General features: G+C 31.7%; 1 protein-coding gene across 2 annotated transcripts in view; it reads right to left on the reverse strand.

Annotated features, from left to right (window-relative positions):
- Positions 1–3,851: 3,851 nt before the first annotated feature.
- Positions 3,852–27,143, reverse strand: part of LOC145307632 (uncharacterized) — a 42,822-nt gene continuing 19,530 nt past the window's right edge. The window contains exons 25-42 of one of the 2 annotated variants that reach the window (XM_080150108.1): positions 24,862–24,967; positions 24,115–24,221; positions 22,386–22,487; positions 21,243–21,311; positions 19,496–19,610; positions 16,133–16,221; positions 15,476–15,543; positions 14,289–14,379; positions 13,823–13,906; positions 13,305–13,362; positions 12,929–12,998; positions 12,317–12,416; positions 11,744–11,821; positions 10,777–10,848; positions 9,845–10,421; positions 9,400–9,535; positions 5,527–5,599; positions 3,852–4,522 (exon numbers count right to left, since the gene is read on the reverse strand). In XM_080150108.1, coding sequence (XP_080006234.1) covers positions 4,511–4,522; positions 5,527–5,599; positions 9,400–9,535; positions 9,845–10,421; positions 10,777–10,848; positions 11,744–11,821; positions 12,317–12,416; positions 12,929–12,998; positions 13,305–13,362; positions 13,823–13,906; positions 14,289–14,379; positions 15,476–15,543; positions 16,133–16,221; positions 19,496–19,610; positions 21,243–21,311; positions 22,386–22,487; positions 24,115–24,221; positions 24,862–24,967 — 2,007 coding nt within the window. In that variant the 3' untranslated portion in view covers positions 3,852–4,510. The remainder of the gene's footprint in view (positions 4,523–5,526; positions 5,600–9,399; positions 9,536–9,844; positions 10,422–10,776; positions 10,849–11,743; positions 11,822–12,316; positions 12,417–12,928; positions 12,999–13,304; positions 13,363–13,822; positions 13,907–14,288; positions 14,380–15,475; positions 15,544–16,132; positions 16,222–19,495; positions 19,611–21,242; positions 21,312–22,385; positions 22,488–24,114; positions 24,222–24,861; positions 24,968–27,143) is intronic. The other variant, XM_080150109.1, reaches the window with a different exon arrangement.

A 27,143-nucleotide genomic window follows, 5' to 3' on the forward strand; every position in this document is an offset into this window, starting at 1 on the left:
CTTAGACGTCCGGCCTTAATAATATACATATCACTGGAGTTTTTACTCTGAGTTATATCAAATACAAGGATGACAACATCCATAAGTAGCAAAGCACAAAAAATCGTCGATGGGAATACGTACAGGTAGATTTAAAAGGTTTTTACTAAAATCAAGAATAGATTTATTGGATAAAATAAACATGAAACCTTGTTTTATTTTGCATGATGATGATGGTCAAAGTAAATTATATTAAAGATGCTCATAACAATGGGAAAAATTATTTTGATACTGATATCCCATAAAAGTTTGAAAATTGCATCAAAATAAACAAAGATATGGGGAAATATGTAAAACATATAAAAATAGCCAAAAACCTGATAAAAGGCAGTCTGGCCGTCATGGTTGTTTTATTAAAACGACAAAAAATTTAATTTTTAAATCCTTAACTTAAAAAATTTGGAAAATCGGACCATATACACTGAAGATATGGAAAAACTTGTTAAATATATAAAAATAGCCTAAAACCTGCCAAAAAGGCGGGAAATTTAATTTTAATATCTATAACTGAAAAATTTTGAAAATTGGACTATAAACACTGAAGATATGGAGAAAAATGTTAAATATATAAAAAACAGCCTAAAACCTGCTAAAAAGGCAGTCTGGCCGTCATGATTGTTTTCTTTAAAAGACGGGAAATTTAATTTTGATATCTATAACTGAAAAAATTTTGAAAATCGGACCATAAACACTGAAGATATGGAGAAAAATGTGAAAAATATAAAAATAGCCTAAAACCTGCTAAAAATCGGTCCGAACGCTAATGATGTTTTATAGTCAATTGTGCTCCTTAATGATGGGAACGTTGTCAAAAATTTTTAGCATTTTATCTTTTATAGGAGCTGAGTAAATCCCATTTCCCCCATAGCGTTACGGACGGACTGACTGACGGACGGACGGACTGACTGGGACTGACTGACGGACGGACAAAGTGAATTATAGAGTAGCTTCGCTACTAATAAGGACACGTAACCCCTGGATAAGAAGCATTTAGAATCCTTCTTTTTTCGAAAGTTAGTTTTTAAAATGCTTTGAACTAACTAAGGGCTGAAAAGTAGTGTCTGTCAAGGGGAAATTTCATTAGCTGAATCTTCATGTCATTTCTTAAAATTCATAAAATGTTGTTATAGCTCAACTGTGGTCAAATAAGAGCTGCCGAGTCGAAGGGTAGCTTAAAGATTTTATCAAATATTTAAATATAAATTTATTAAATAAACAAAGTTAGCATCCCAATTTTAAAATTTAATAAAATCTTTAAGATTGAAGATTTCATGTTCATTTGTTTAGAAATTAGAAAAAAATCCAGATTTATTTTGCCCACCCTTTTTTTTCAATTTCTTTTCAACAAAGTGCGGCTCCTTTTTTAAATCAAAACTATAGATATTGTTGTTGTACTACTAAAAGGACTGTGTGCAAAATTTTTAAAAGCGAAGCTTTTCTATAATTAGGGTCAGTTCATACGTCCGTCTGTCTGTCCGTGATGGATAGCTTATTTGGTTTTTTTCTTCTAATTATCCGATTGATCTGATTATGGTATACTTATTCCTGGGACAACAAAGTACAATATTATAAGCGAAACAACTCTATCAGTTGTACATAAACTCTTAAACAATTAGAATTGAGAAGGCTTGAATAAAGCAAAATATATTTTCTACAAAGAAGTGTGTTCTTACTGTGTAGGTAGATTTTGATCTCTATAATCAAGTCCTAAAAATGTGAGTATGTCCTTAATAATTATCCTGCATAAAACAATTTTTCAACAAATTTACTAACAATTTTGCTTCGACTCTTATACATTTATATTCTGATTATTCAGTTCTGACACTATACAAGTGTTAATGTCCATTTGTCATACAGTTTCAGAGCATCGCTTTTATGGATGTTGTCATCCTTGTTTCATTATTAAGATAGATGTTAGCAAGTCTTATGTAGAAGGAAAGTTTTATAGGAAAACAGTATCAGTATAATGTATATCTAAATGTGAAGAAAACCCGGTTGGGTGATTTATTTTGTAAATTGTAATAATGAATAAACTTTTCAATATAAAAGGTTTTGTGATTATTTTTTCTGGAAATATTAGCCCAGACTATAACGCACGTTATTGGTAGATCGGATTCTTAATTTAGAATAAATCCTTATTAAAAAGTAAAAAGATATCTGTCTGTCTGTGTGTGTGTACCGAAGGATGTCACTAACCACTGAACCAATATGGTTCTCATTTACAAGGTAGCTTCTTATAAGTCCTGAGCTGGATGTTTAAATCATTTCAATGGTGCGCCAAATCGGGGTGCGTCGAATTTCAGCCAATCACAGTGCGGCATTTCGTAAAATGCTGTTCTCTCATTGGTGGAAAGTTGGCTCACCCCGATTTGGCGCACCATTGAAATGATTTAAAGATCCAGCTCTGGAAAAATTTTAGCTATTTTTGGGGAGGGAGCCACCACTCTCCCAAGCAAAATTGCAAAAAAAACAGAACTAACATGATCTAGCAACAAAATTATTATTAAAATAGATTAAAAAGAAAATATTTTGCATGCCCCTAGAGGCATCTAGGGGCGTAGCCGCCAGTATGTTTCTATATCGTCATCCTTGTTTTATGAAATAATCATTTTTGTTAAATTGTGACTATTTTGAATAATGATAAAGCAGTGGTAAAGAAAGCGACGATAGTTTTGAAACCTACAATTAGGGTCTTAATGGATAAGACAAAAATAGAAATAGGAGAAAAGTTACTGTGAAAATATGATGAAACCCGCAACTTTGTTTCCTTCACATGACCCTTTATAAGAGCGCCTTAAGCTTTTTAGCCTCTGAATAATATAATGTGGTAAAATAACTTAGGGTACCAGTGTAATTTATAGTCAATTTCATTCTCCTTTCGCAGACTATCACTGCAAACTTATTTGTGTTCGTTTGAACGTTATATTGTTGAGCTTCACATTTATGGATGTTATCATCCCTGTTAAATAAATATTTTACCTTAGTAAGTTCTCGTAAAATCATCATTTTTGCAGACAACAGTAAAAACTAAAATTTTCATTTATAATTGGTAGATTTTTTAATTTTTATTTGACGGATTTTTTGTAAATTTAATTTTAAAATCGTTTCTAAAATTGCTTCAAAACTTATTAATATTCATTGGATTAGAACCTATTTTAACCTATATTGAAAAATTATGTATAGTATTATATTACAGAAATTTTCTACAAATAATAAAATTGATTTTCAAAAAACTGTCTATAATACGATACGATAAATAAAAAATTGTTAGATAAAAAAACAAGGATGACAACATTTGCATAGGCTAAATTTTACAAACAGACAAATAATCAACATTATATTATTTTAAAGTCTGAAAAAAACTCAAGATATCTCTAACTACTGAATCAGTACAATTTTCCTTTACAGTTTAGTTTTTATTTGAAGGTTTATAACTATTTTGGGGAGGATACCATCACCCTTCCAAGAAATATTAAAATATTTTAAAGTGCCGCTATGAGGCTCCATTGTATGACTTACTGGACTATTAAAGTGGGGGATTAGCCGAACCTCGTAAAAGTGTCGAACTATGACGTCAGAAAAAAATAACAATTAACCAATGAGAAGCCAGTATTCACTGTAATTGACCAATGGTAAAATATATAGCGGTCTCTCATTGGTTAATTGTTAATTTTTTTCTGACGTCATAGTCAGACACTTTTACTGGGTTCGGATTAGCCGCTTGTTTTTGTTTCTAATGTGTTAGGGTCAAACTAACGGACATACAGACCCAAGTTTTATAGTGGAGCTGCCCTATTGCAGATAAAAATAAGTTGAAGCTAACAGAAATCTTTATTTTAACAACTAAAATTAATAGTAGAATATGATACAGTAATTTTCATGATTTAAAATTCATAATCATAAGGGGAAAATAAATAAAAATTAAAATGATCTTTGGTTATGTTTTATCCAAAAAAATTAAGTTTATGCACTTTCAAAGACCTATTTTACGCAAGTTAGGTAAATTTTAAAAAAGTATCCCTTCCCCCCAAAATATCGCATAAGAAATTATAAATCTTAATTTTTTTGGATGAGTTTTGGTACATTTAATCCGAATTAAAAAGCAATACACGTTGTTCACTTTTAAACATAACTAATTAGCAGGGAAAAGACAAGGACCGATAAATTGATGTAAATACCCAATGATAATTCACAAAGAAAAAACTCAATTTAAAGAAACAAAAATTTTAAATTATAAAACTTTGGGGACAAGTACGTAATAAACAGCCCAATGTCTCCTCCCCCACTGATCAATTAGTAATATTTCAAAAACTATCGTTTTTATGATCTAAGCCGAGCATTTGACTGTGAGCCGTTGGTGGATTTTTATAAAAAGAAAGTTAACAATCTTAACTCAAGGGTCATTTAAACTTGGTGGATAGTCTTCTACAATTGAGTTTTCTTGGTGGATGGTCTTCTACGCTGGGTAATATTACATTTTGTCCTGAAATGATAAAGTAAGTATGGCATTGAATTCAATTAATATCCACTGGATTGGAACCGGTTCTCATCCATACCAAAAAAAATGTATCCAGTTTTCTACAAATATAAAAATGTACAATCATAAGATTAAAACCAGCTTTTTTAGCCCGTGCCTTCGTGATCTCAGGGCTAAAAAACTGATATGCATCTTATAATTGTACATTTTATATCCGCGGAAAGCTGTTTATAATACGATTCGAGAAATACCTATTCCAGTAAAATGCCTAACCTATCGTACTAGAGACAACTTTCTACGAACAATAAAATAAAAATGACAATATTTACTAGCTGTCTATAATACGATGTGATAAATAACTATTCTGAAGGCTACAAGATAAAAAATTTTTAAAAAAATAGGTAAAGAAGGGTGAAGATGCTAAAATTTTTTAAAGACATGCAGACAAACATACATCATACTAGTTTGTAAAAGTTTTTCTTTTCTTCCCTAGTTACCATTTCTCTCTATCTCAGAATAAAAATCTTAATTAAATTCTAAAAATCTTCCAATTAAGAGCCTCAACGAAAAAAATGGATTTTGATAGTTATTTATGACATCGTATTATGAACAGCTTTCTTTGGATATTAAAATGAAAAATTTCAAGATTAAAAACAGTTTTGTTAGCCCAGAGAGGGCGAAGGCCCGTGCTTACAAAACTGGTATTAATTTTATGGGTTTTTTATTTAGATATTTGTGGAAAATTCTCTGTAATTCGATAATTTACATATTTTTTCAGTATGGCTGAGATCCAGGTCTAATCCACCGGATATACCATGCAATTGCACAGTTAGGACTTCTAAGATAAATGTCGTGCAATCAAAGGAGCGGTTGTCTGTTGGATGTTACCAGTGGGCGTTAGAATAATGCATCCTATTACAAGCAGATGATGCCCTTGGGTTCTCTAGATGATCACTTGAAATCGAAGTTGAATCCCGCTCCAAATAGGTGATGGGCTTCCTAAAACGTACCTGAATAACCCTGGGGGGCCTAGAACCACTGCGGGGCCGGGAGCTAGAGCGAGATCGAGACCGAGCTCCTAACCTGAAACAAAAGAGTCGTGTACTTTGTAATCAAGGCAATATTGTGTGTGTGTTTGGTTGCTTGTCTGCGTGTGTGTATTTTTGTGTGCATGTCTAAATATAAATTCATCACTATAAAGACAAAGTGTTTTTTTCTGTATTTTCCTAGATTTTGTATCTTATCATAGACAGCATTCTGCGGATAAAAAATGAAAAAATGTAAGATCAATTCCAGATTTGTGGACTCGAGGGACCGAAGGCCAAGGCCAACTAAACTGGTATCGATTCTATTTTTTTTCATTTTCATATTCGTGTAAAATTGTCTATAATACGATACGATACATGACTATTTTTCATAACCGTTTCTTATCCAACAGATATTATTCGGTTACGAAGCTGTACTGAAAAATACTAAAAAGTAGAAAAATGCAGAATTAGGAGTGGGGGGGGGGGGGGTAATGTACTGTAAATGATACTTTTCTAAGTGTGTCTAAACTCTTCAACCATTATTTTAAATTTACGAAAGTGATAATAATTGAAAGGGGAGGAATTAATTTGTCGTTCATTGTCCAATTCCTTCTACCTTTTAAATATAATTTTGATTGGTTGAAAAGTTCAAGGCAATATAGTGCCTCCTCCCCCCCCTCCCAGGGATCTAAAGGTATAAGACAATGGCTGATAAATTGATGTACATCTCCAATGATGATACACAAAATTACCCCTTCCGTCGTAGATTAATCTTAGTCGTTAAAACACTAAACTTTATGAACCAACCATTAAAAAATTCAATAAAGACCCCATAGTTGTTAAGCCAACTAATAAAAAACGTTATAATAAAACTTTGGGGACTAGTGTAATAAATAGCCCATTGTCCCCTCTCTTCCTGCCTCAGCCCCCCCCCCCCTCCTTTAATTTGTCATAATTACCAGATCTTTTAAAATTGAAATATTTTCAAAAAAAATTTTTAGCATTATAATTTTTTTAATAAATACATTTATTTTTAGGTCATTGGTTTTACTAAAAAAATACAAAACTGGAAATTAGTCATTTTGGACGATTTTTAGCAAATGTATTAAGATACGGTTAAAAAGTGACATAAGATCAACAAAATTGGCCTTTTTTGACCAAAAAATTGTGCTAAAAAAGATGCTTACCTGATTTAGCAGGCGTTACTGAGCATCTGAGGATTACTGAGAAGATCTGGTAATCATGACAAAAAATGTTATACTTACACTTTTACAGGGGTGCATATTCATTTTTTTGACGGGCGGGAGGGTGGAATTTTTTAGTTTCATAGTTTTTAAGAGGGGGATATTTGTATTGATTGGTTGGTTTAAACTTTACTTTTAAATCAATAATTTTAATCTATAGATTATTTTGGTTAACATCATTAAGTAAGTACACTTATTAATTGTCCATTGTCTTATCTTTTAGGATCCCTTTGTAAGTGGGGAGGGGGGGGATTTTTTTAGCAGTTACGTGCACAGGAATATGACAATAATTATTACTATATATTATAAAAGTCCGTACCATTATGGAGAAATGTAAATTTCTTAAATGTAATTTAAATTTTAAGTAAAGATTCTTATGTCATATGAGCATATATTCTATACATTGTTTTAGTTGTATGTCTGTGATTCAAGCTCAAAGGATTTCGTGATTTTTTTCCATATTTCTTTTTTTGACAATTGAATATCTGTTATAAAACTCGGATTGTCTGTTTGTTTGTTTGTGCTTATGGATGTCATCCTTGTTTTAAATTAAATTAAACTTATGACTTTTACTTTAAGTCGAAAATCAAATAAATCTAAAATGTATATTTCTCAGCATTTCAAATTTTAAGAACATAATTTTTTGTTTAAATCTTTATCAATGGTTAATATGGCTGTACTTACAATTTAAGACTTGATTATAGAGACGATATATTTGTGTCTAGACGTCCTAAGAATCAACATTCCAAAAATGTATATAATAGTTTTAAAAATTGTTGTAAAAAAGCTTAAATATTTATACATATTTAAATTTGATTTATGGACTTTTTGAAATCGATTACATAGAGATTTCTAAATTGTACCTAAATTGTTTAGGAATCACCTTTCCAAGTATGAAATAGTATGGACTGTTCTATATACATCAATTTTCTATTCTAAGTGTTGTATATCATGGATCTTAAGGGATAAGAAAATAATCAATAAATTGATTTACATCCCCAATGACAATACGCAAAATCACTCCCTTCATTTGTTTACAGTAGTTAAAACGTTTGGACACTAAATAAAAATTTATAATTTTTCATAAAGCAAACGAATACGAAAACTTTATTATAAAAATTTGGGGGCCAATGTTCCTTCCCCCCTGTAATTGTGTAATTGTATAGTGTATAGTGAACTAATTCTAAGTCTAAATATTTAAAACTTCTAATAATATTCTTCTAATGAAAAAAATCTATATTGCTTGTAAGACTAAGCTAAATCAATAATCCAAAAAATAAATTAATTTTGGAACAATCCATCCCCACCTACAAACCCTTATAAAAAAAACCAACATAAAACTTTTTTATGAAAAAATGAGGGAAAAATATAAAATAAAATCTACTAAAATATTTTGTGAAAAAGGAGGTACAACTCCCCCACCACCCACCCTGGAAAAAAAACCTAAACGCATATGCTAAAAAAGTCCCTATTAAAGCAGTAATGATCTAAGACTATAAAAAAGACAATTAAAATCTAAAAATGAAGGAAGCTATTTTTCAGAAAAATTGAAAGCTACACAAAAAAGGGAGCGCAGAAACGCGCAAAAAAGTTTTAGCTTGTTTTTGAAGCCATTGGAACTTAAAAAATAACTTCCTTCAAGTTTTTAAGATTAATCTAATAAAATCTCTATAAATGAAATGATATACACCCCTGAGTATAATGGAGGTTTCAAGTATACATACATACTACTAGTCTGGTAGTTTTATGTGTTCAATCATGTTTTTTGGCCATAACTCTGTCAAAAATGCTTACAAAATAGATCTTTTTCGACCAAAAGTAGAATATTTGTTCATTGAAATATAATGATGTTTTAAAACTAATTTGTGAAGAAACTATTTAAGTATCTTAGGTCAAGAAACGTCTGCTTTGTAAGCACTTTTGACAAAGTTATACCAAATACAATATGATCAAGCATGTAAAAAACTAACCGACTTAAATGATACATTATATACATTTTATTCCTATGTTATGGTTATCAACATAAGAAGAGGTATTGCTCCATGAAAAGCAAAGCTACTCTATGATTCGCTTTGTCTGTCCGTCAGTCAGTTAGTCCGCAACGCCATGAGGGAAATGTGATTTTCTCAGCTGCTATCAAAGATATACAATTGAAAATTTTAGTGAAGATTCATATGACTTATGAACATCTAATCTATGCAAAATTGTAGTTAAGGATCTTACCACTAAACCAATATGGTTCTCCAATATGGTCCAGGAAAGGTTTACTTTTTGGTAATTTATGTTAGCTCAAAAAAGTACATTTTGATTATATTGTCTCTTTTATTTACTTAGTTTAATAAAACCTAATCTACACTAAAACAATTTAATAACTACAATTCTAAAAAACTTAATTTGTTAATTATTTATGGCATGTTTCAAATCTACCTATGTTTAAAAAGCTTAATAAAATGTATATAATGTATCTCTACATATCTGTCTATTTGTCTGTCTGATAGATAATCTGTCTTGACAGATAATTTGTCTGTCTATTAGACAAATTATTAACCTGTCTGACTGTCCATCTATCAGACAGACAAATGACAGATGTCTAACCTAGCGGAGACTTTACCTGTTCGACATATTGTCCAGAGTGCTTCTCAAGCTCTCCACATGATTCATCAATTCCTCGCTGAGCTGCTGAGTTCCCTCCTCAAGTCTCCTGTCCTGGCCGCCAGGACTCATACCGAGGGCCTCATCTAGGATTTCTACGAACATGTGCAGCGGTCAGCAGTTGGCTGTTGTCGGTGGTGTTGTGATTTGGTATCTTATCAGCTTATTATGCCGTCAGTCTGTCTGTTTATTTGTTGTTCTGTCAGAGTTGGTTTGTCTGCCTTTCTATCCACTAAGGATTTCTTGCTACATTTCTCTCAAGTGATTTGTTCAGACTTTTAAAAAAAAATTATAAACCCTCACAAATTCAATTGTCCTTTCTCACTAAATAATATTCCCACCCTAACAAAATAATTTTCCCACCCTTACAAATTCATTTGTCCCTTTACTCAACTTGCTCCTACCTGACATGCCACTCTCAAAGTTGACACTGGGATAAGGATCATCATCATCATTCTCCTCGCAGATAAGAGTATCTGTGCAGGACACCAGGCTGTCCACTATGCTGTCCGCCATCGTGTTGTCATCCTCTTCAGATCCAACGAGAAGTGTCCTGCTCTGCTGACCGGAGGTCATCAAAGTGTCGCGACAAGTCTGAAAGTTTGCTGTCTCGTCGATCAATGTGTGGTCCATGCTGCTATAGGAGGTTGTGTTATTTTGCACAAATGTTGTCTTTTCCTGCTGAAGCTGCTGTGCTTGCAGCTGGCGTTCAGCGCTACGCAAACGATTATACCTGACTGGAGCGGGTGGGGTGGGCAGCGGGCGAGCCTGGATGGTCTCATAGTCTTTTACCTGCACGTTGCCGTTCATGGCCTCGAGGGTGAGCACTCCCTTGACGGGGGCCACTGGTGGTGGGGTGCAACTACCCTCCTCGGTCAGCTGGGACTCCACAGACATTTGTTTGTGGGGGCTGCGCTTGGGGGGAAGTGGTGGGGGAGTCTCAACTGGTTGTTGGGCTGCTGGGACAGTCTCCTCTTTGTCCTAAAATAGATTTGTGTCCATTAAGATCTATAAACCTTTCATGTGATATACTGGTATCAATTACCTTTTATAGAAAAATCTTAGTGTCTACTATTTAATCCAACAACAATTTCTCATGTAAAGTAACACACAACAGTTAACCAAACCTTTGAATGCATGAAACTGTCATGCGTTGTCATGAGTTGCGCCTGTTATGTGAAAAGACATGCAAACTATTAATATTATTATATACAGTTACAAATGTTGAGAAAGCATTTTAAAAAAGGTAGAAAAAGTGAAAACTATACATATGTCGTTTTTAAATAATTATCAAGGGTCCTAGGAGACATCCCTGTAGCACCCCGCATAATTGTACCTCATGACTCCTGCGGTTGCGAGGGTCAGGTTTCTTCTTCTTGTTGGAGCGAGTGTTTCTCTCAGGGGTGCCCTGCATTTAACATTATAAAGTAACTGGATGTCTGACTGTATATCTATTTGCTGTTTGTTCGTATGCTTAATGCCTGTCTTTATGTCAGTCTGTCTGCCTATAAAAAAAAGACGTTAAAAAGATGTGCAACAATTAGTTAGATTAAGGGCAATGTATTTGCCCACAACAGGCCCAACTTATTACCATATTTGGTTAGTATGTACAGTTAAATGTCGTGTAATCAAAGGGTTGTTAGTCCATAAGGCGTTTGATCATACAGCATGACCCTCGAAAAAGTATTTTTAAGCATCTGCAGCCCTTATTTCTCAATGAATTATTAAAAAATGCATATGTCCTTGTTCTCTATAGTATTCCACGTAAGTAGATATAAAAATATTTTTTTACCTCCATTAACACCGGAGATTTTTAGTGCTAAAGTTTTGAAAAATTGACTGAGGAAAAAGTAACTTTTAACATGATACGACTTTTTTAGCAAAATTAAGCTAGAAATCCTTTTATTTTTGTTACTAGCAGAAACTTTATACAAAAATACAATATTGCACATTATTAGGCAAGATTTGTTTCAGAGATATATAAAAAAATCTCATGGTGTATCCCCACCTCTTTTGGCTATCCGAGCAGGATAAGACAATGGCTGATTAATTGATACACTCAAATAGTGATACACAAAAATACACCTTCTATAGTTTACATTTAGTGGTTGAAACGTTTAGACTCTTCACTTAATGAACCAACAAATTAAAATTCAATAAATGTCTCCAAAATTGTTGAGTCAAGAATAACTTTGAAAAACTTTGGAGAAAGTCTGAAAAACTACCCAATGTCCCATTCCTTCCCTGCTATCCAAGGTTATCTCTGGAAGCGAAGCTATTCTATAATTTTTAATGTTGAATGCCTTGATCTGACTGGCCAAACCAAACTGATCCTGTTCATTGGCAGAGGAGTCCTGGGCTATTTCCTCCTTCTCAATAACCTGAATTATAACAAGCATGATAAAATCTGTATAATGTAGTGAAGCACAAATAATAGATTGCAATTAGAGGTATCCTAAGATATTCAAAGAGCATGAATGATACTTTTATTTTATTTTTTAAAAATATTTTGGTGGGAAATTTTTCAATTTTTGGAAAATGAACATATCTCTAACTTTGGGATTCTCCTTCGCTCTTATTTTACCTAACCGTACATAAATTAAGCATCATAAAAGCAACCTGAATTAACTGAAAAAATTGGTTTTCCATAGTATCAAAAGTTCTTAATATTGAATTAACTGAAAATTTTGCCCCAAAAGTAATCATAATAAAATATTTTTTTTAATGTTTTAAACACTTTAATGGTTTTGTATTTCCAATTTTTTTTTATACATCTTCCATCTTTAATGAATCACATTGTCCATCTGTTTGTCAGTCTGTCTTTTTGTCTGATTTTCTGTGTGTCTTTCTGTGTGTCTGTTTGTCATTCTACTGACCTCATAGCTGTCTTCTAGATGTGAGTAGCAATCCTCCTCTTCAATTTGGCTCTCAAAGTTTGCACTGACACTGTCAAGCTGAGAATCAGGCTGTCTCTCACTAACACAACATAATACATTTTAAACAGATGGACAGACAGATAGAGATACAGACAGACAGACAGATTTACAGAAATTTAATTTTAAGTGGAAAATTGTCTGTAAGATGCATTGAGAAACATGATTTTTAAACATGATTAAAACCATTAAATGTAGATTTGTAAGAATTAGGAAGATTTTGTGAGAATTAGTAAGGTTTTGTGAGAATTATAAAGAATTTATAAGAATTAGGAAGAAATTGTGAGATATATGAATTTTTTTTTGAAAATTAGGAAAAATTTGTGAAAAATGGGAAAAAAGTTTGAGAATTGAGAAGAATTTGTGAGAATTAGGAAGATTTTGTCGGAATTAGGAAGATTTTGTCAGAATTAGGAAGATTTAGTGAGAAATAGGAAAAATTTATAAGAATTAGGAAGAATTTGTAAGAATTGGGAAGATTTTGTGAGAATAAGAAAGATTTAGTGGAAATAAGGGAGAATCAAATAGCCATAGAATGTTATCTAAAATATATGCCTGAGTGCTGGAGAAGGTTGGGCACTCTTCCTCCTGGGAGGGCGCGCCACTAGCTTCAAAAGATCTCTTGCCTGAGCACAAACTTATTTCTTGCTACAATCAAAGCTTTTTACTTAAATATGTTGTAATGAATAGCCAGTTATCTTATCAAATTAGATCCCTGAATCTTAAGTTGTTTATAAGACTAAGAACAGCAAATTGAAACAAATCACCAATAATGATACACAAATTTACCCTTTCTTTAGATAAAAATTATTGGTATAAAATTTGGACACAAAAAGCTAAGAACCAACCAATCACAAATCAATTAGAGTACCCAAAGTTTTTCAGCCAACAAAAAAGACATACAACTATGGATATCATTAAGAAATAAATTCCTTGGGAATGGGGACATCTGGGAGTTGAAATAGGTTGCCAGGCACAGGAATCTCATTCTACACAAAATTAATACTTCTAATATTTTTTGCCAAGGTGGGGGGGGGGGGGGATACACTCCCCTTTCTAATATTTATCAAGGGGTAATTGACAATGCACTAAAGAAAGTGGTATGGAAGGACAAACAGACAATGTGAGAAGCGCTGTATTATACACGGTGAGCAATGATAAAACCTCCCCCTTCCTCTTTAGTTTTGGGTATTGGGCTGTCCTACTGGGTTTTAGAGTAGAGAATGATTACATAGAGTTGCTACGCTTTATAAATTATATCAACTTGTTACAGGAATCACCATCAAAAGATTGAAATCAATAGGCAATTCTACAATATCAAAATTATCAAAAAGAGCTATTCATTTTGGAAGGACAGAAGTGTGAAGACAGATGAAAGGATATATGGATTTACGAACCCTAAATATGGAAGAACTTTGCTATTAAAAAAGTATTTTAAGTATTAATTGCCAGGTTTCTAATTTTTGATAGTTCATGGACACTCTTCTGTTGTTGGATTTGTTGGCGTTCCAGAAGTTTCTGAGGGTCTTCCACCTAGATGTCAAGATTATTAAAAACAAGTTTTCAACATCTTACAAATTCTTCCTAATTCTCACAAAATCTTCCTAAATCTCACAAAAACTTCCTAATTCTCACAAATTCTTTCTTTTTCTCACAAAATCATCCTTATTCTCACAAATTCTTCCTTATTACTGCAAAACATTATTGAACAGTTTCTACAGTCTTCTACCTAGATATTAACATAGATTAACCCTATAGGGGGCTGTCCAAATAATTACTATTAATAATAATATACAATTTTCTTATACTTCTATTTTTATATTCAGCTTATTGAGTTTTGATTTAAGAACTCTGCTTTTATTGATGTTCCCATCCTTGTTATGTAAAGAGGTGAGTTACATCATTGTTAATTTACCTTAGTGGTGACTATACAAGGTTGGGAGAGCATGGCAGGTAGATGGAGACTTCCCACTAATGTTCCTTCCTCACCAGGGGGGGCTGTACCACTAATATATATATATATATATGATAGATAGATAGATGTATAAGTGGATAGATGAATAGATAGAAATATAAATAAATGCATAGTAAGCTATAAAAATTGGAAAGAATTTTAATGAATATAATAGATTTGAAATCTGCATACAATTTTAAGGAATTTTTATAAAATTCGTTTTTTGTATAATTCTTTATCTATAAGCGCAAATACAAATTAAGTTAAATAATATTGACATCTGTGATTGGTGGATTGAAAACTATCTGCGCCCTGATTGGAGAAGCTTAGGTGACGTACATCATTCAACCAATTCACCTATCCTATTGGTCAAAATTTATTAACTTAAATTGGATTTGCGCTTTTAAATAATGAAATATATAAAAAACGAATTTTATAAAAAATCCTTAAAATTTTATGCAGATTTCAAATCTATTATATTCATTAATAGTTATTTCTCGCATCGTATTATAAACGGCTTTCCGCGGATATAGAATGTACAATTAAAAGATTAAAACTAGTTTTTTTAGCCCCGAGATGCCGGAGGCACCGGCTAAAAAAACTAGTTTAAATCTTATGATTGTACATTTTTATATTCGTAGAAAGCTGGATATAATAGGGTGCTAGACATAGTTTTTTCGTATGGATGAGAACCGGTTCCTATCCACCGGATTCGAATGAATACGAGAAAATTCTTTTCAATTTTTATAGCTTAATGCATAGATAGATGATAAAAAAATGAGTCTTTTTCTCTCTGTCTGTCTGTAACTCTCTACTTCCCTCACTCTGACTGTGTTTTTTTTCTATCTGACTGTCTGTAATTTCTAAAGGAAACATTCTTTTTTTTTTCATTCTAACTATCTGTAAGACTTAGCTTCTCTCACTCTATCTGCCAGTCTTTATTTTGCTGCCTTTCTGTCTGTCCTACTTTCTGCCTGTCTGTAGACACATAAAAATAAAACATATTTACCTAAACCTCTCTATAGATTTAGCAATGACAGATTTTACCTCACTTTATCTGTCTATATAACTGTCTGTAACTCATGACTTAGAATCCCTTACACTGTCTGTCTTTCTGTCTGTAGCGCCAAAATAAAACCATCTTATACCTGAGTCTCTCCATAGATTTAGCATAGAAAGATTGCACTGCATCTGGCACTGGGAATTCTTTGAAGGACCTGGTCATGTGTTCTTCAAATTTAACCTGTCTATCAGGACACAAATCCCGCTTAAATTTATGGGGGGAATGACTTTTTTTACCTTAACACCACTCTTGGGTGTATCAGGGGGGTATAGAACCTTATCAATGGGGGTGGATGTTCAGGGGCTGTATCCACTCCCCCTGGCAAAATTAAGAGGGTGGATATTATAAAGTGAAACTTATACGTACTACAAGAAAATGGGGTTATCAATAAACTGAAATACTCAAAGTGTATTGATAATACTTTTACTTTTAATTAGTTCTAGACCAGATTTAAACTGAAGCAATTTTCTTTCAGTATGTTTTTTATATTTAGCAGTGTATTTTATGTATTTGATGATCCTAGTTTACCATATAAAGTTTCACTTATTTATTTATAATCATTTTGAAATCATGAAAATAGAGAAAAAGAAAAGAAATTAAAAAATCATAGAAGAGAAAACTTTTAAGAAAGAGAGGGTAAAATAATGAGAAAGAAAGAAGAAGAGATAGACAGAGAAATATAATGATACAGGAAGAAAATAATAATAATAGTACAAATTTAGATTATGAAGAGAAGAACATCCCTGACTTGACTGAGCTCACTCACACTCTTGGAGTTGACAAGGTTTCTTCTCTCTGAAACCTTGTCAAGATCTTGAATACTCTTACCAACTTAAATACAATAATAGATACAAATATGAAGTTCAATACGTTTAAGAATATGAATACATATAAAATTATGAATGAGTATACAAATACAAATTTGTATACAAATACAAAGGTTCCTTTGCTCTGACATCTTGTCAAGATCTTGAATTATCTTACCAACTTAAATACAAGAATGGCTATGAATACAAATATGAATGCGTATAAGAATATGAATATGTATACAATTTCAAATGAGTATACACATATGAAAATGTATCCAAATATGAACATGAATATAAATATGTATACAAATATAAATATGAATACAAATATAAATACAAATATGATTACAAATAAGAAAGCGAATATGAATAAAAATAATAATATAAATAAAAATACAAATATGAATACAAATATATATACAAATATAAATACAAATATAAATACAAATACAAATATTAATACAAATATGAATACAAATAAGAATTCAAACATGAATACAAATATTAATACAAATAATAATACAAATATAAATACAAATATGAATCAAATATAAATACAAATATAAATACAAATATGAATACAAATATAAATACAAATTTGTATACAAATACAAAGGTTCCTTTGCTCTGACACCTTGTCAAGATCTTGAATACTCTTACTAACATAAATACAAGAATGGCTATGAATACAAATATGAATGCGTATAAGAATACGAATATGTAAACAATTTCAAATGAGTATACACATATGAAAATGTATCCAAATATGAACATGAATATAAATATGTATACAAATATAAATATGAATACAAATATAAATACAAATATGAATACAAATAAGAATGCGAATATGAATAAAAATAATGATATAAATAAAAATACAAATATGAATATAAATATAAATACAAATATGAATCAAATATAAATACAAATATAAATACAAATATGAATACAAATAAGAATGCAAATATGAATACAAATATGAATATAAATATAAATACAAATATGAATCAAATATAAATACAAATATAAATACAAATATGAATGCAAATATGAATACAAATATGAACATGAGTATAAATATGTATATAAATATAAATATGAATACAAATAAGAATACAAATATGAATACAAATATGAACATGAATATAAATATGTATACAAATATAAATATGAATACAAATAAGAATGCAAATATGAATACATATATGAATACAAATAATAATATAAATATGAATTTGTATAGATATACAAATATTTAAATTCAAGAATAGTTACAAATATGAAATTGAATGCCTATAAGATTATGAATATGTATACGACTATGAATAAGTATATGAATACAAAAAACAAATACAAATACGAGGTTACTTCGCTCTGAAACCTTACCAACTTAATTACAAGAATGGCTACAAATATGAATATGTATATGAAAAAGTATACAAATACAAAGCTTCTTTGCTCTGATACCTTGTCAAGATCTTGAATACTCTTTCCAACTTAAATATGTTAATATTTAATATGAATATGTTTACGATTTCAAATGGGTATACGAATATGAATTTATATACAAATACCAGGGATAAGGGATGGGAAACCTGACCGAAAATTAGGTCTCAGCCTCCTTTTAAAAGTGATGGGGCAACTTTTCTTTTTTGCCTATAAAATCAACTCATTTTCGCCAGTTCATTATTGGCTGTAGGCCAATATCCAATAGCCTGACACTTGCTTTTAGCATTAACCAATTATTAATAACAAACGCGTCCCCCAGTTTATTATTGGCTAAATTAATTCAAGCAAACATAAATTTCTGCTATTAGAAAGACAACAATGGAAAGTTTCTGCTATCAGAAGGACAACAATATATATGACGTTCAATCACATCAACTTATTATTAAATCTACACATTAATAAATGTCCATATAGCAAAACATAAATTGAGAGATCGTTTTTTGAAGACTGAGTAGGATTCAACATTTTATACTTTAGAACAATGTGAAAAACTCATTGTCTTTAGACAATTTAAAAGTTACATTTCATGTGGAATTGATAACCCACCTAAATGATTACAAATACAAAACTAGTTCAATGTGTAAATAAAAGTGTACTGTGTTTTGTTAAAAAAAAATTTTCATTAATTTTGGTAAAAATTATTGCACACTTAATTGAACTTTTCTGTTAATATTTAACGTAAAATAATTTTTTTTTTAAATTCTTTATTTATATGTATGCTATGGAACAATTAGTTGATAGAATGTTACCCATGTACTTATTCAAATCTACTTAATTTATTTATTAAAGCTGGGGGGCTAAAGCGGTGTATATTTCTAAATACAAATTTTGGGGTGAAGTAGATCCCCCCTTAAAATGTTTGAAAATAAATCAGATTTAACCATCTCAAAAAAACTTTTTTTTTAAATGGGGGGGGGGGGGGGGGTTGGCGAAGTAATAACGGGATTCTACTTAAAGCCACTAACATATTGGTTCTTTGGAAAGTTTTTATTATATTTTATGATTGGTGAAATCAACTACCTGAATTCTATTCTATACTTTTTTTCTTTGCATTCATATAATAGCTATTTCATCATTGTTCATAGTTTTCAAATCTAACTACTGCGTCATCCCGAAACTAGTTTTTTAGGCCTAGTTGGAAAATAGGCCTGGAATAATATTTTCTTACGTTTCCCATCCCTTATCCCTGACAAATACAAAGGTTCCTTCTCTCTGACACCTTGTCAAGATCTTGAATACTCTTACCAACTTAAATACAAGAATAGATACAGATATGAAGTTCAATACGTTTAAGAATATGAATACATATAAAATTACGAATGAGTATACAAATATGAATTTGTATACAAATACAAAGGTTCCTTTGCTCTGACACCTTGTCAAAATCTTGAATACTCTTACCAACTTAAATACAAGAATGGCTACGAATATGAATTTGTACAATGTAAATTAAAATAAACTGTGTTTTTTTGGTAAACAACCAGTAGGAAGGAGTATGAAAAAAATAATTATATGTCCATATAAGCTGTTCATTGTCCTAGTCTCCAAAGTTTTATAATAATGTTTTCTTATTTGTTGGCTTACCAACGTTAGGGACTTCAGTAAATCTTGATTGGTTGAATCATTAAGTAGATTGTTTAAACGTTTTAATCACTAATTTTATTGTACAGAAGGGGTAATTAATAATTTTATGTTTCATCATTGGGGTTGTACATCAATTTTTCGGCCATTGACTTAGTTTTCGTTAGATCCCTACAAATAAATGCACGCATGGCATAGCTTACCTAAAAGCTCTGTGTTTAGTGAAGGAAGGGCGGCGTAGATGGCACTAGCAGGTCTTCCAGAATCACAGTCCTCAGTGCCAGCCATCTGCAGCTGCCCAGTGGAGAGAGAATGCAACTGAAGATAGATAGATAGATAGAAATTGATGGATAAATAGATTGATGGATATATTGATAGATAGATAGATAGATACCTAGATGGATAAATAGATAGATGGATAGATAGATAGATGGCACTAGCTGGTCTTCCAGAATCACAGTCCTCAGTGCCAGCCATCTGCAGCTGCCCAGTGGAGAGAGAATGCAACTGAAGATATATAGATAGATAATATAGAAATTGATGGATAAATAGATTGATGGATATATTGATTGATAGATAGATAGATAGATAAATAGATAGATGGCACTAGCTGGTTTTCCAGAATCACAGTCCTCAGTGCCAGCCATCTGTAGCTGACCAGTGGAGAGAGAATGCAACTGAAGATATATAGATAGATAATATAGAAATTGATGGATAAATAGATTGATGGATAAATTGATTGATAGATAGATAGATACCTAGATGGATAAATAGATAGATAGTTAGATAAATAGGTAGATGGCACTGGCCGGTCTTCCAGAATCACAGTCCTCAGTGCCAGCCATCTGTAGATGTCCAGTGCAGTGGAGAGAGTGGAGAAAAATTGCGCGGCTTGTGTTAAGATTAGAAAAATGTTATTCATACCCTTTGAACAGTTAGGAACTCTAGTTTTTGGAAATATAAAAACGTTTCCTGTGCTACTTGTAGTGAAAGCCACATGGTAAAATATCCCAACTGACTTAAAACTTGATTTGCAAGTGAATCATCAATTATTAGAATATAAGGTGTGTAAAAAGAAGGGCGTACATTTTAAAAATTTAAATTGCGCGGCTTGTGTTTTTAGTAAGAAAATGTTATTCATACCGCTAGAACCTCTATAAACTCCAGTTTTTGAAAATAAAAGAATAGTTCTTGTGCTACAAATAATTTAGGAGCTAAGTTGTAAAATGTCCAAACTGGTATGAATAACATTTCTCTACTATTAAAACAAGACGCACAATTTTAATTTCAAAAAGGTCCGCATATTTTTACACACCTTTTAGATAGATAGATTTATAGTAATTTCCAAGCTTCTCAAGCAATAATTTAATCTAGAGAAGGGGTAATTGCCAAATGCCTTAAAACCCCGAATCCGTTTCTCATAGATCCTGATAGATATTTTCGGGGAGGGTACCACAACTCTCCCAAGAGATATCCCCCCTAGAAAATAATGGCTATACCAAAAACTAAAATTAAAGTTTGGTTGGGTGACACCCTTCCCCTCCCCACCTCAAGTAATCTTTATACAATATTATAATAGTTATTTCTCGTATCATATTATAAACAGCTTTACGTAAATAAAAAAATATACAATTATAAAATAAAAACCAGTTTTTAGTCCCGAGATGCCGATGATAAGGGCTAAAAAACTGGCTTAAATCTTATGATTGTACATTTTTATAATAATAGAAAACTAGATATAATACGATATATGGTTGTTCAGTATGGCTTAGAACCGGTTCTAATCCAGCGGATATTAAACGGTTGGAAGAATTTATACTGTAAAAAAATCATAAAAGGGTTATCAGCGAAAGATTTTGTTTAATTTTGTAGATTTTAAATGTGATTTTGGAGGATTTTTCACAAAAATAAGTTTTTCTTGTATGTCTATTGTTTGGAAGCATAACTTACTTTGTTGAGACTGGCAGATGCCAGCCTGGAGAGGAAGCCAGGGACAGGAACATCTGACAAGCTGGTAACCTTGATAAAAAATCTCAAATTAAAGATCATCCTAACTAAAACTCAGGGCGGGAGAGGACATTGGATTGTTTAATACACTAGTCCCCAAAGTCTTATTATAATATTTTCTTATTCATTGGCTTAACAACTTTGGAGACTTTTATTGAACTTTCATTGGTTGGTTTATTTAGTTAAATGTTTAGCGTTTCAACCACTAAATGATAATTACAGGGCATTTTTGATTGTCATAAATGGGGATGTACATCAATTTATCGGCCATTGTCTTATCCCTTTAGCTCCCTGACTAAAACCGATAAGAGATACAGAAAATTCAAGGGGAATTTAGCCAATTAATTTAACCCATATGTTTATCAAATCCATGAGAACGACTCGGAATGATGAACAAACAATGATGCTGTACGTATTGGTGCAAAAAATGGGGACAAATTTCAAATTGTTTTGGCGTGTGACGTCATACCCCCATCTCTTTTCTAGGGGGTTTTCCTTCTCCTTCCCTTTTCTTTCCCCTCACTTGTGACGTAAATAAACAGCCCCGTCAAATCAATTTAAAAATTTCCCCATTTTTTGCACCAATACGTACAGCATCCAAACAATCGTTAAACAAGATTAGTTCTCATCAAAACTGAGGACTTTTAGAAATAAAAAAAAGATGACTGTACTTTCTTTTAACGAACGAATTTTTGGTAATGAAGATACTCACACCGACAAACTTTTTGAATTCCCAAAGGACATAGAAATGACGAAATCCCCCAAAATAGTTGTTAACCTTCCCAAAACCTATGAGATGCTACACTGTAACGGAGAACCACATCGGTTCAGCGGTTAGCTAGATCCTTCGGTACAAACAAGCAAACAAATATATAGACATCCTGTTACTTTATTATAAAGAGGCCTTTAGGGACATGTAAAATTGTTTCTATCAATCCATGTTAAAATAACCCTCCAATAAACGTTCCCAGGACCTATGAGAAGCTACCCTGTAACGGAGAACCACATTGGTTCAGCGGTGAGCAAGATGTACAAACAAGCAAACATACAAACATCCTGTTACTTTATTATAAAGATAAAACATACCTTAGAAAGTTCAGCGACGCTTTTAGTTTCTACCAAAGATTTTCTGGAGGCCAAAACATCCGGGTCCTCTACCTTACTAGAGACCATTAGTAGCTGCTGGTCCTAAAGATTAAGTCACGTGGGTCATTTTTAGTAGCGAAGCTACTCTATAATTCGAAATGTCCGTCCGTGTGTCCGTCCGTCTGAGACAGAAAGGGGTAAACGTGATTTTCTCGGATCCTTTAAAAGATAAAAAGCTGAAATTTTCAGGGATTGAGTATGTTAACAGTCTATATTTTTTCATTAAGATTCGTCCTTTAATTGTGGTGCTCGTTCGATTCCTACATTTTTTAAAGAATTTTATTATTTTCTCAACTCGATAGACGGATGATAATTTTAGGGATTAAATGAGTTCTCAATTAACATATCCCCACAAAGTTTCATCAAGATTTGCTTATTGGTTGAGATGCTAGATCGATTCCTAGATTTTCACATCTTACAAGGTTTTGTGATTTTTTTAGTTTAAAGGTTTTTTTTATGAAACTGATATATAGTTCATTTTTTCCGGATCTAATTTAATCAATAATTTTCGAGCTTCGCTACTTATAGATGTTGTCATCCTTGTTTTGCATATTTTCCATAAAGTTTAGTGTAACCTTTTTGTCAAATGCTCTTATTAAGTCAAACTGTTCTTAATTATGACCAAATGTCATAATTAAGAATCAAATGTAAATATATAAAATGAAGATGATTGAAGTCCCTCAACAGATTATGACGTCATTTGATAAAATAAACATTGAGAGGCCAGCCTAAATTTTACCATTGGTCAATGCCAGTGTATACTGGCCTCTCATTGGCTATTCTATCGTATGACGTCATAATCTGTTAAGAGACTTTTATCATATTTATATGAAATTGTCATCATTATGAATAGTTTGACTTAATAAGAGCATTTGACTAAAAGGTTACACCCAATTTTACAGAAAAAAGGCGAAAAAATTACCCCCAAATATAATAGCATAGATACTATATAATTAGAATATGTATGTCCGTCTATCTGTATATCCTATTTGTTTAAAAGCATAGCTACTCCAAAAAAAGAATATGTATGTCCGTATGTTAATTATATTTATTTAATAGCATAGCTACTTCATATTATGTAATCGTTTAGTCAAATGCTCTTATTAAGTCAAAATGTTCTTAATTATGACCAAATATATATATATATATATAATGGTCATAATTAAGAACCATGTGTAAATATATGAAATGAAGATGATTAAAGTTCCATTAACAGATTATGACGTCATTTTACCATTGGTCAATTACAGTGTATACTGGCCTCTCATTGGCTATTCTATCGTATGACGTCATAATCTGTTGAGGGACTTTCTTCATATTTATATGAATTGTCATCATTATAAACAGTTTGACTTAATAAGAGCATTTGACTGGTTACACCTGATTTAAGGATCAACCCCCCCCCCCAAAAAAAAAAAATGGGGAGGGGATTGTGATTAGACGTCAAGAGGGTACTTTTATTTGTAGCTGGACAAAGTGTCTAAAATTCAGCCATGTGACGTCATAAAAATGAAGGTGATGAGAGGAGAAGTGGGAAAGAAACCAATAAATAAGAGATGGATAATACCTCATTTTTATGACGTTACATGGCTGATTTTTGAGAAACTTGCCAAAGTTACGTGAAAACGCACCACCTATCGGAGAAAACTTGAACTAGAATGTGATTAACCTTGAGAGATCTGGGCAGTGTGCCGGGTTGGTGATTGATTGATTGGGAGGACTGACTTTTCATCTGCATCTTGAACAATTTCTTTCTCTCAACAGGCGCGTAGTGGTCTGGATAAAGGAGATTATTTAAAGGGATATAAGGGGATAAGACAATGGCCGGTAAATTGAAGTACATCCCTAGTGATGGTACAAAAAAATACCTCTTTTAGTAATTAAAATTAGTGGTTAAAACGTTTGAACACTGTATTTATCAAAATTTATTGAAGTCCCCAGCGAATAAGAAAACGATATTATAAAACTTTTGGGAATAGTGTAATACAGAGCCTTTTGTCTCTGGATTTTTTAGCTGATTTCCTTCAAAGTGCCTTGTCATACAAAACCTCTTCCTTCCTCCCTCCTCAGGTAGCATGGTATTCAAGAGCGAGGCAGGCTAATATTATATTGTAACACATTTCTTTGTGTTAGATGTTAGATTCTTTAGATGTTAGAGGATATGTCAGTCTGTCCTTCTATCTGTTATTCTACGCTTTCTAAATTATACCTAACTGTTATAGGAAACATCATGCAAAGTTTGAAATCGATATGACAATTCTAATATGTCTAAATTAACGAAAAGAGCTATCCGTTCCAGACTTACGAACATACGGACTGACCCTAATTTTAAAAAAGCTTCGATTTTAAGAAGATACCCAAAGTAGTTAAGTTCACGAATAAAAAACGTTATTATGAAACTTTGGGGACTAGTTACCTTTCTTAGCTAGTCTTTGCAGGGTGGTAGGTATAGGAAGATCTGATAAGGATTTGATTTCAGAAAGCTCGCTCACAGACTTACTCTTTATAACTTCTTGCCGTCTCTAAATATATACACAGATAAATAGATACATAGTTATATAGATAGATAGATAATTTAATGGATTTTTACAAATAATTTGGAAGATTTTTTTGTAAAAAATTTAAAGCAGAGATAGATGAATGGATAGATATGTAAATTTACATACATAAATATAAAGAGAGAGAGAGATGGAGGTGGAGAGAGAGAGAGACAGAGACAGTGAGAGAGAGAGAGACAGAGGCAGAGAGAGGCAGAGAGAGAGAGATAGAGATAATGAGAGGGAGGCAGAGAAAGAGAGAGAGCATGATAGTGTATCAAAAAAAGAGACAAAGAGAGAAAAAGAATATATAAAGAACAAGGATGACAACATCCATAAGTAGCGAAGCACAAAAAATTGTGGATGGAAATACGTAGAAGTAGATTTAGGTGTATTTATTAAAATCAAGACTAGATTTATTGGAGAAAATAAATTACATACTAGCACTGCATGATAGACTCGAAATAAAGTATTACCAAACTTTACCAATAAACTGTAAACAAATATGATAAATATACAAGCAAAATAACAAGTTAATGTTGAGATTCAATTCCTTCTCGTTCCTTCTTAAGCATAAAATGAATTTGAAAATTTTTAACATAAACTTTAATATCCTTATCAGGATGTTGATTTTATATGTCGTCTTTATAACAGGTGAAGATGTTATGAATATATTTCTTAAATTATGTATATAAAAAAATATTGTACGGTAATATCAAATTAAATTAAAAATAATTTATTATTTTTTGTTTTTTTTTGTACCAGAATCATCCCTGCAATGAAAGAAGAAAAAAATTTGTTTTGTTTTACATAGCAGACTAAATGTATTATGATAACATACAACGTCTCTTTGTGAGTTCATATTTATAATATTGATTTTTATAAATGAATTAATGAAAAAATATTTGTTTGAAATTTGACTAAATGTCATATTGTATAATTTACTTAATTCTTAACAGTCGGGCCCCTAGCCGCATCTTTATCGGTCGGGGGTGAGGTGGTGGTGTTCGACGCCCCCTCCACTATTATCTGAGCCACTATTAGAGCTAGAGGTCTTAAAATTTCTGTGTATGTCCCCTGTTTGATAATAAATTTCCGACTATAGGTGAGTCAAAGTAAATTTTCGCTTTCTTCATCCTTTTATTTAACAACCTTTGTTTTTAGGTCCTTTTTTACTTAAATATTACTAACGGCTGCCTTTATTTTATTTTTTATTAATATTTTATTTTCTAATGAGAGCTACAATTGAATTTTAATCAGAGCATATTTAAATAAATTTGTATCTACAAATAACTTTCTTCTTTAATTATAGTTAAGTAGTTAAGTGCTGCTACTCTATAATTACAATCTTCTTTAAAAGGACTGTTAATGTTTATGATAATTCATATTAGATTTCAGCAATGTGAAGCTGCTTTGTTTAGGAGTGAGGGGGTGTTTGAGCTAATACTATTCAGAATCAAATCTTTAGTGGTGAAGCTACTCTATAATTCACTTTTTCTGTGTGTTAGTTAGTCCGTAACACTAAGGGGAAAATGTAATTTTCTTAGGTCTTATTGGAGACAGCTGAAATATTCAGTGAAGATTCTTTTGACATTTATTCTTTACAATGCCTTTTTGTCTGTCTGTTGGTCATGCTTCAAAAGACATATTACATATTCTCTCCTCTCATTTGTATTTGTTAAGAAAACTTAACATCTGCTCTCACTTTGTGCATTTGACCATTACAAGATTTTTTGTGCTTTGCTACTAATGGTTGTTGTCATAAATGTTTTATTTTGACAATGATCAAAGTATAACCCAATAAATTTTAGCATGTTAGTTTGTTTTTAAATTTTTGCAAGGGGGTACTTTCATGAATAAAAATATATCACAAATTCAGTTTGTCAAAAATATTAATAAGAAGAATGTTCATAAAAAAATAATACTAAAATTTTTGTTCTGATCCCACAATATAAGTTTCAAGTTAGTGTGAAACTGCATTTTGATACTCCGTGCATCATTTTACCCACAAACCTGTCGCATAACTCTTTTTTTAATTTGAATCCCAAAAAAGCTTGGGTGTCTTTGATTTTTATCCTTATATAACAGTAACATGATGTCTATTTATCTATTTGTCTCAAAGGATCTCGCTAACTGCTAGACAGATATGGTTTTTCTTTAC

The sequence above is a fragment of the Acartia tonsa genome, chromosome 15 (assembly GCF_053477335.1).
Source record: "Acartia tonsa isolate MP-2025a chromosome 15, ASM5347733v1, whole genome shotgun sequence".
Taxonomy (NCBI): domain Eukaryota; kingdom Metazoa; phylum Arthropoda; class Copepoda; order Calanoida; family Acartiidae; genus Acartia; species Acartia tonsa.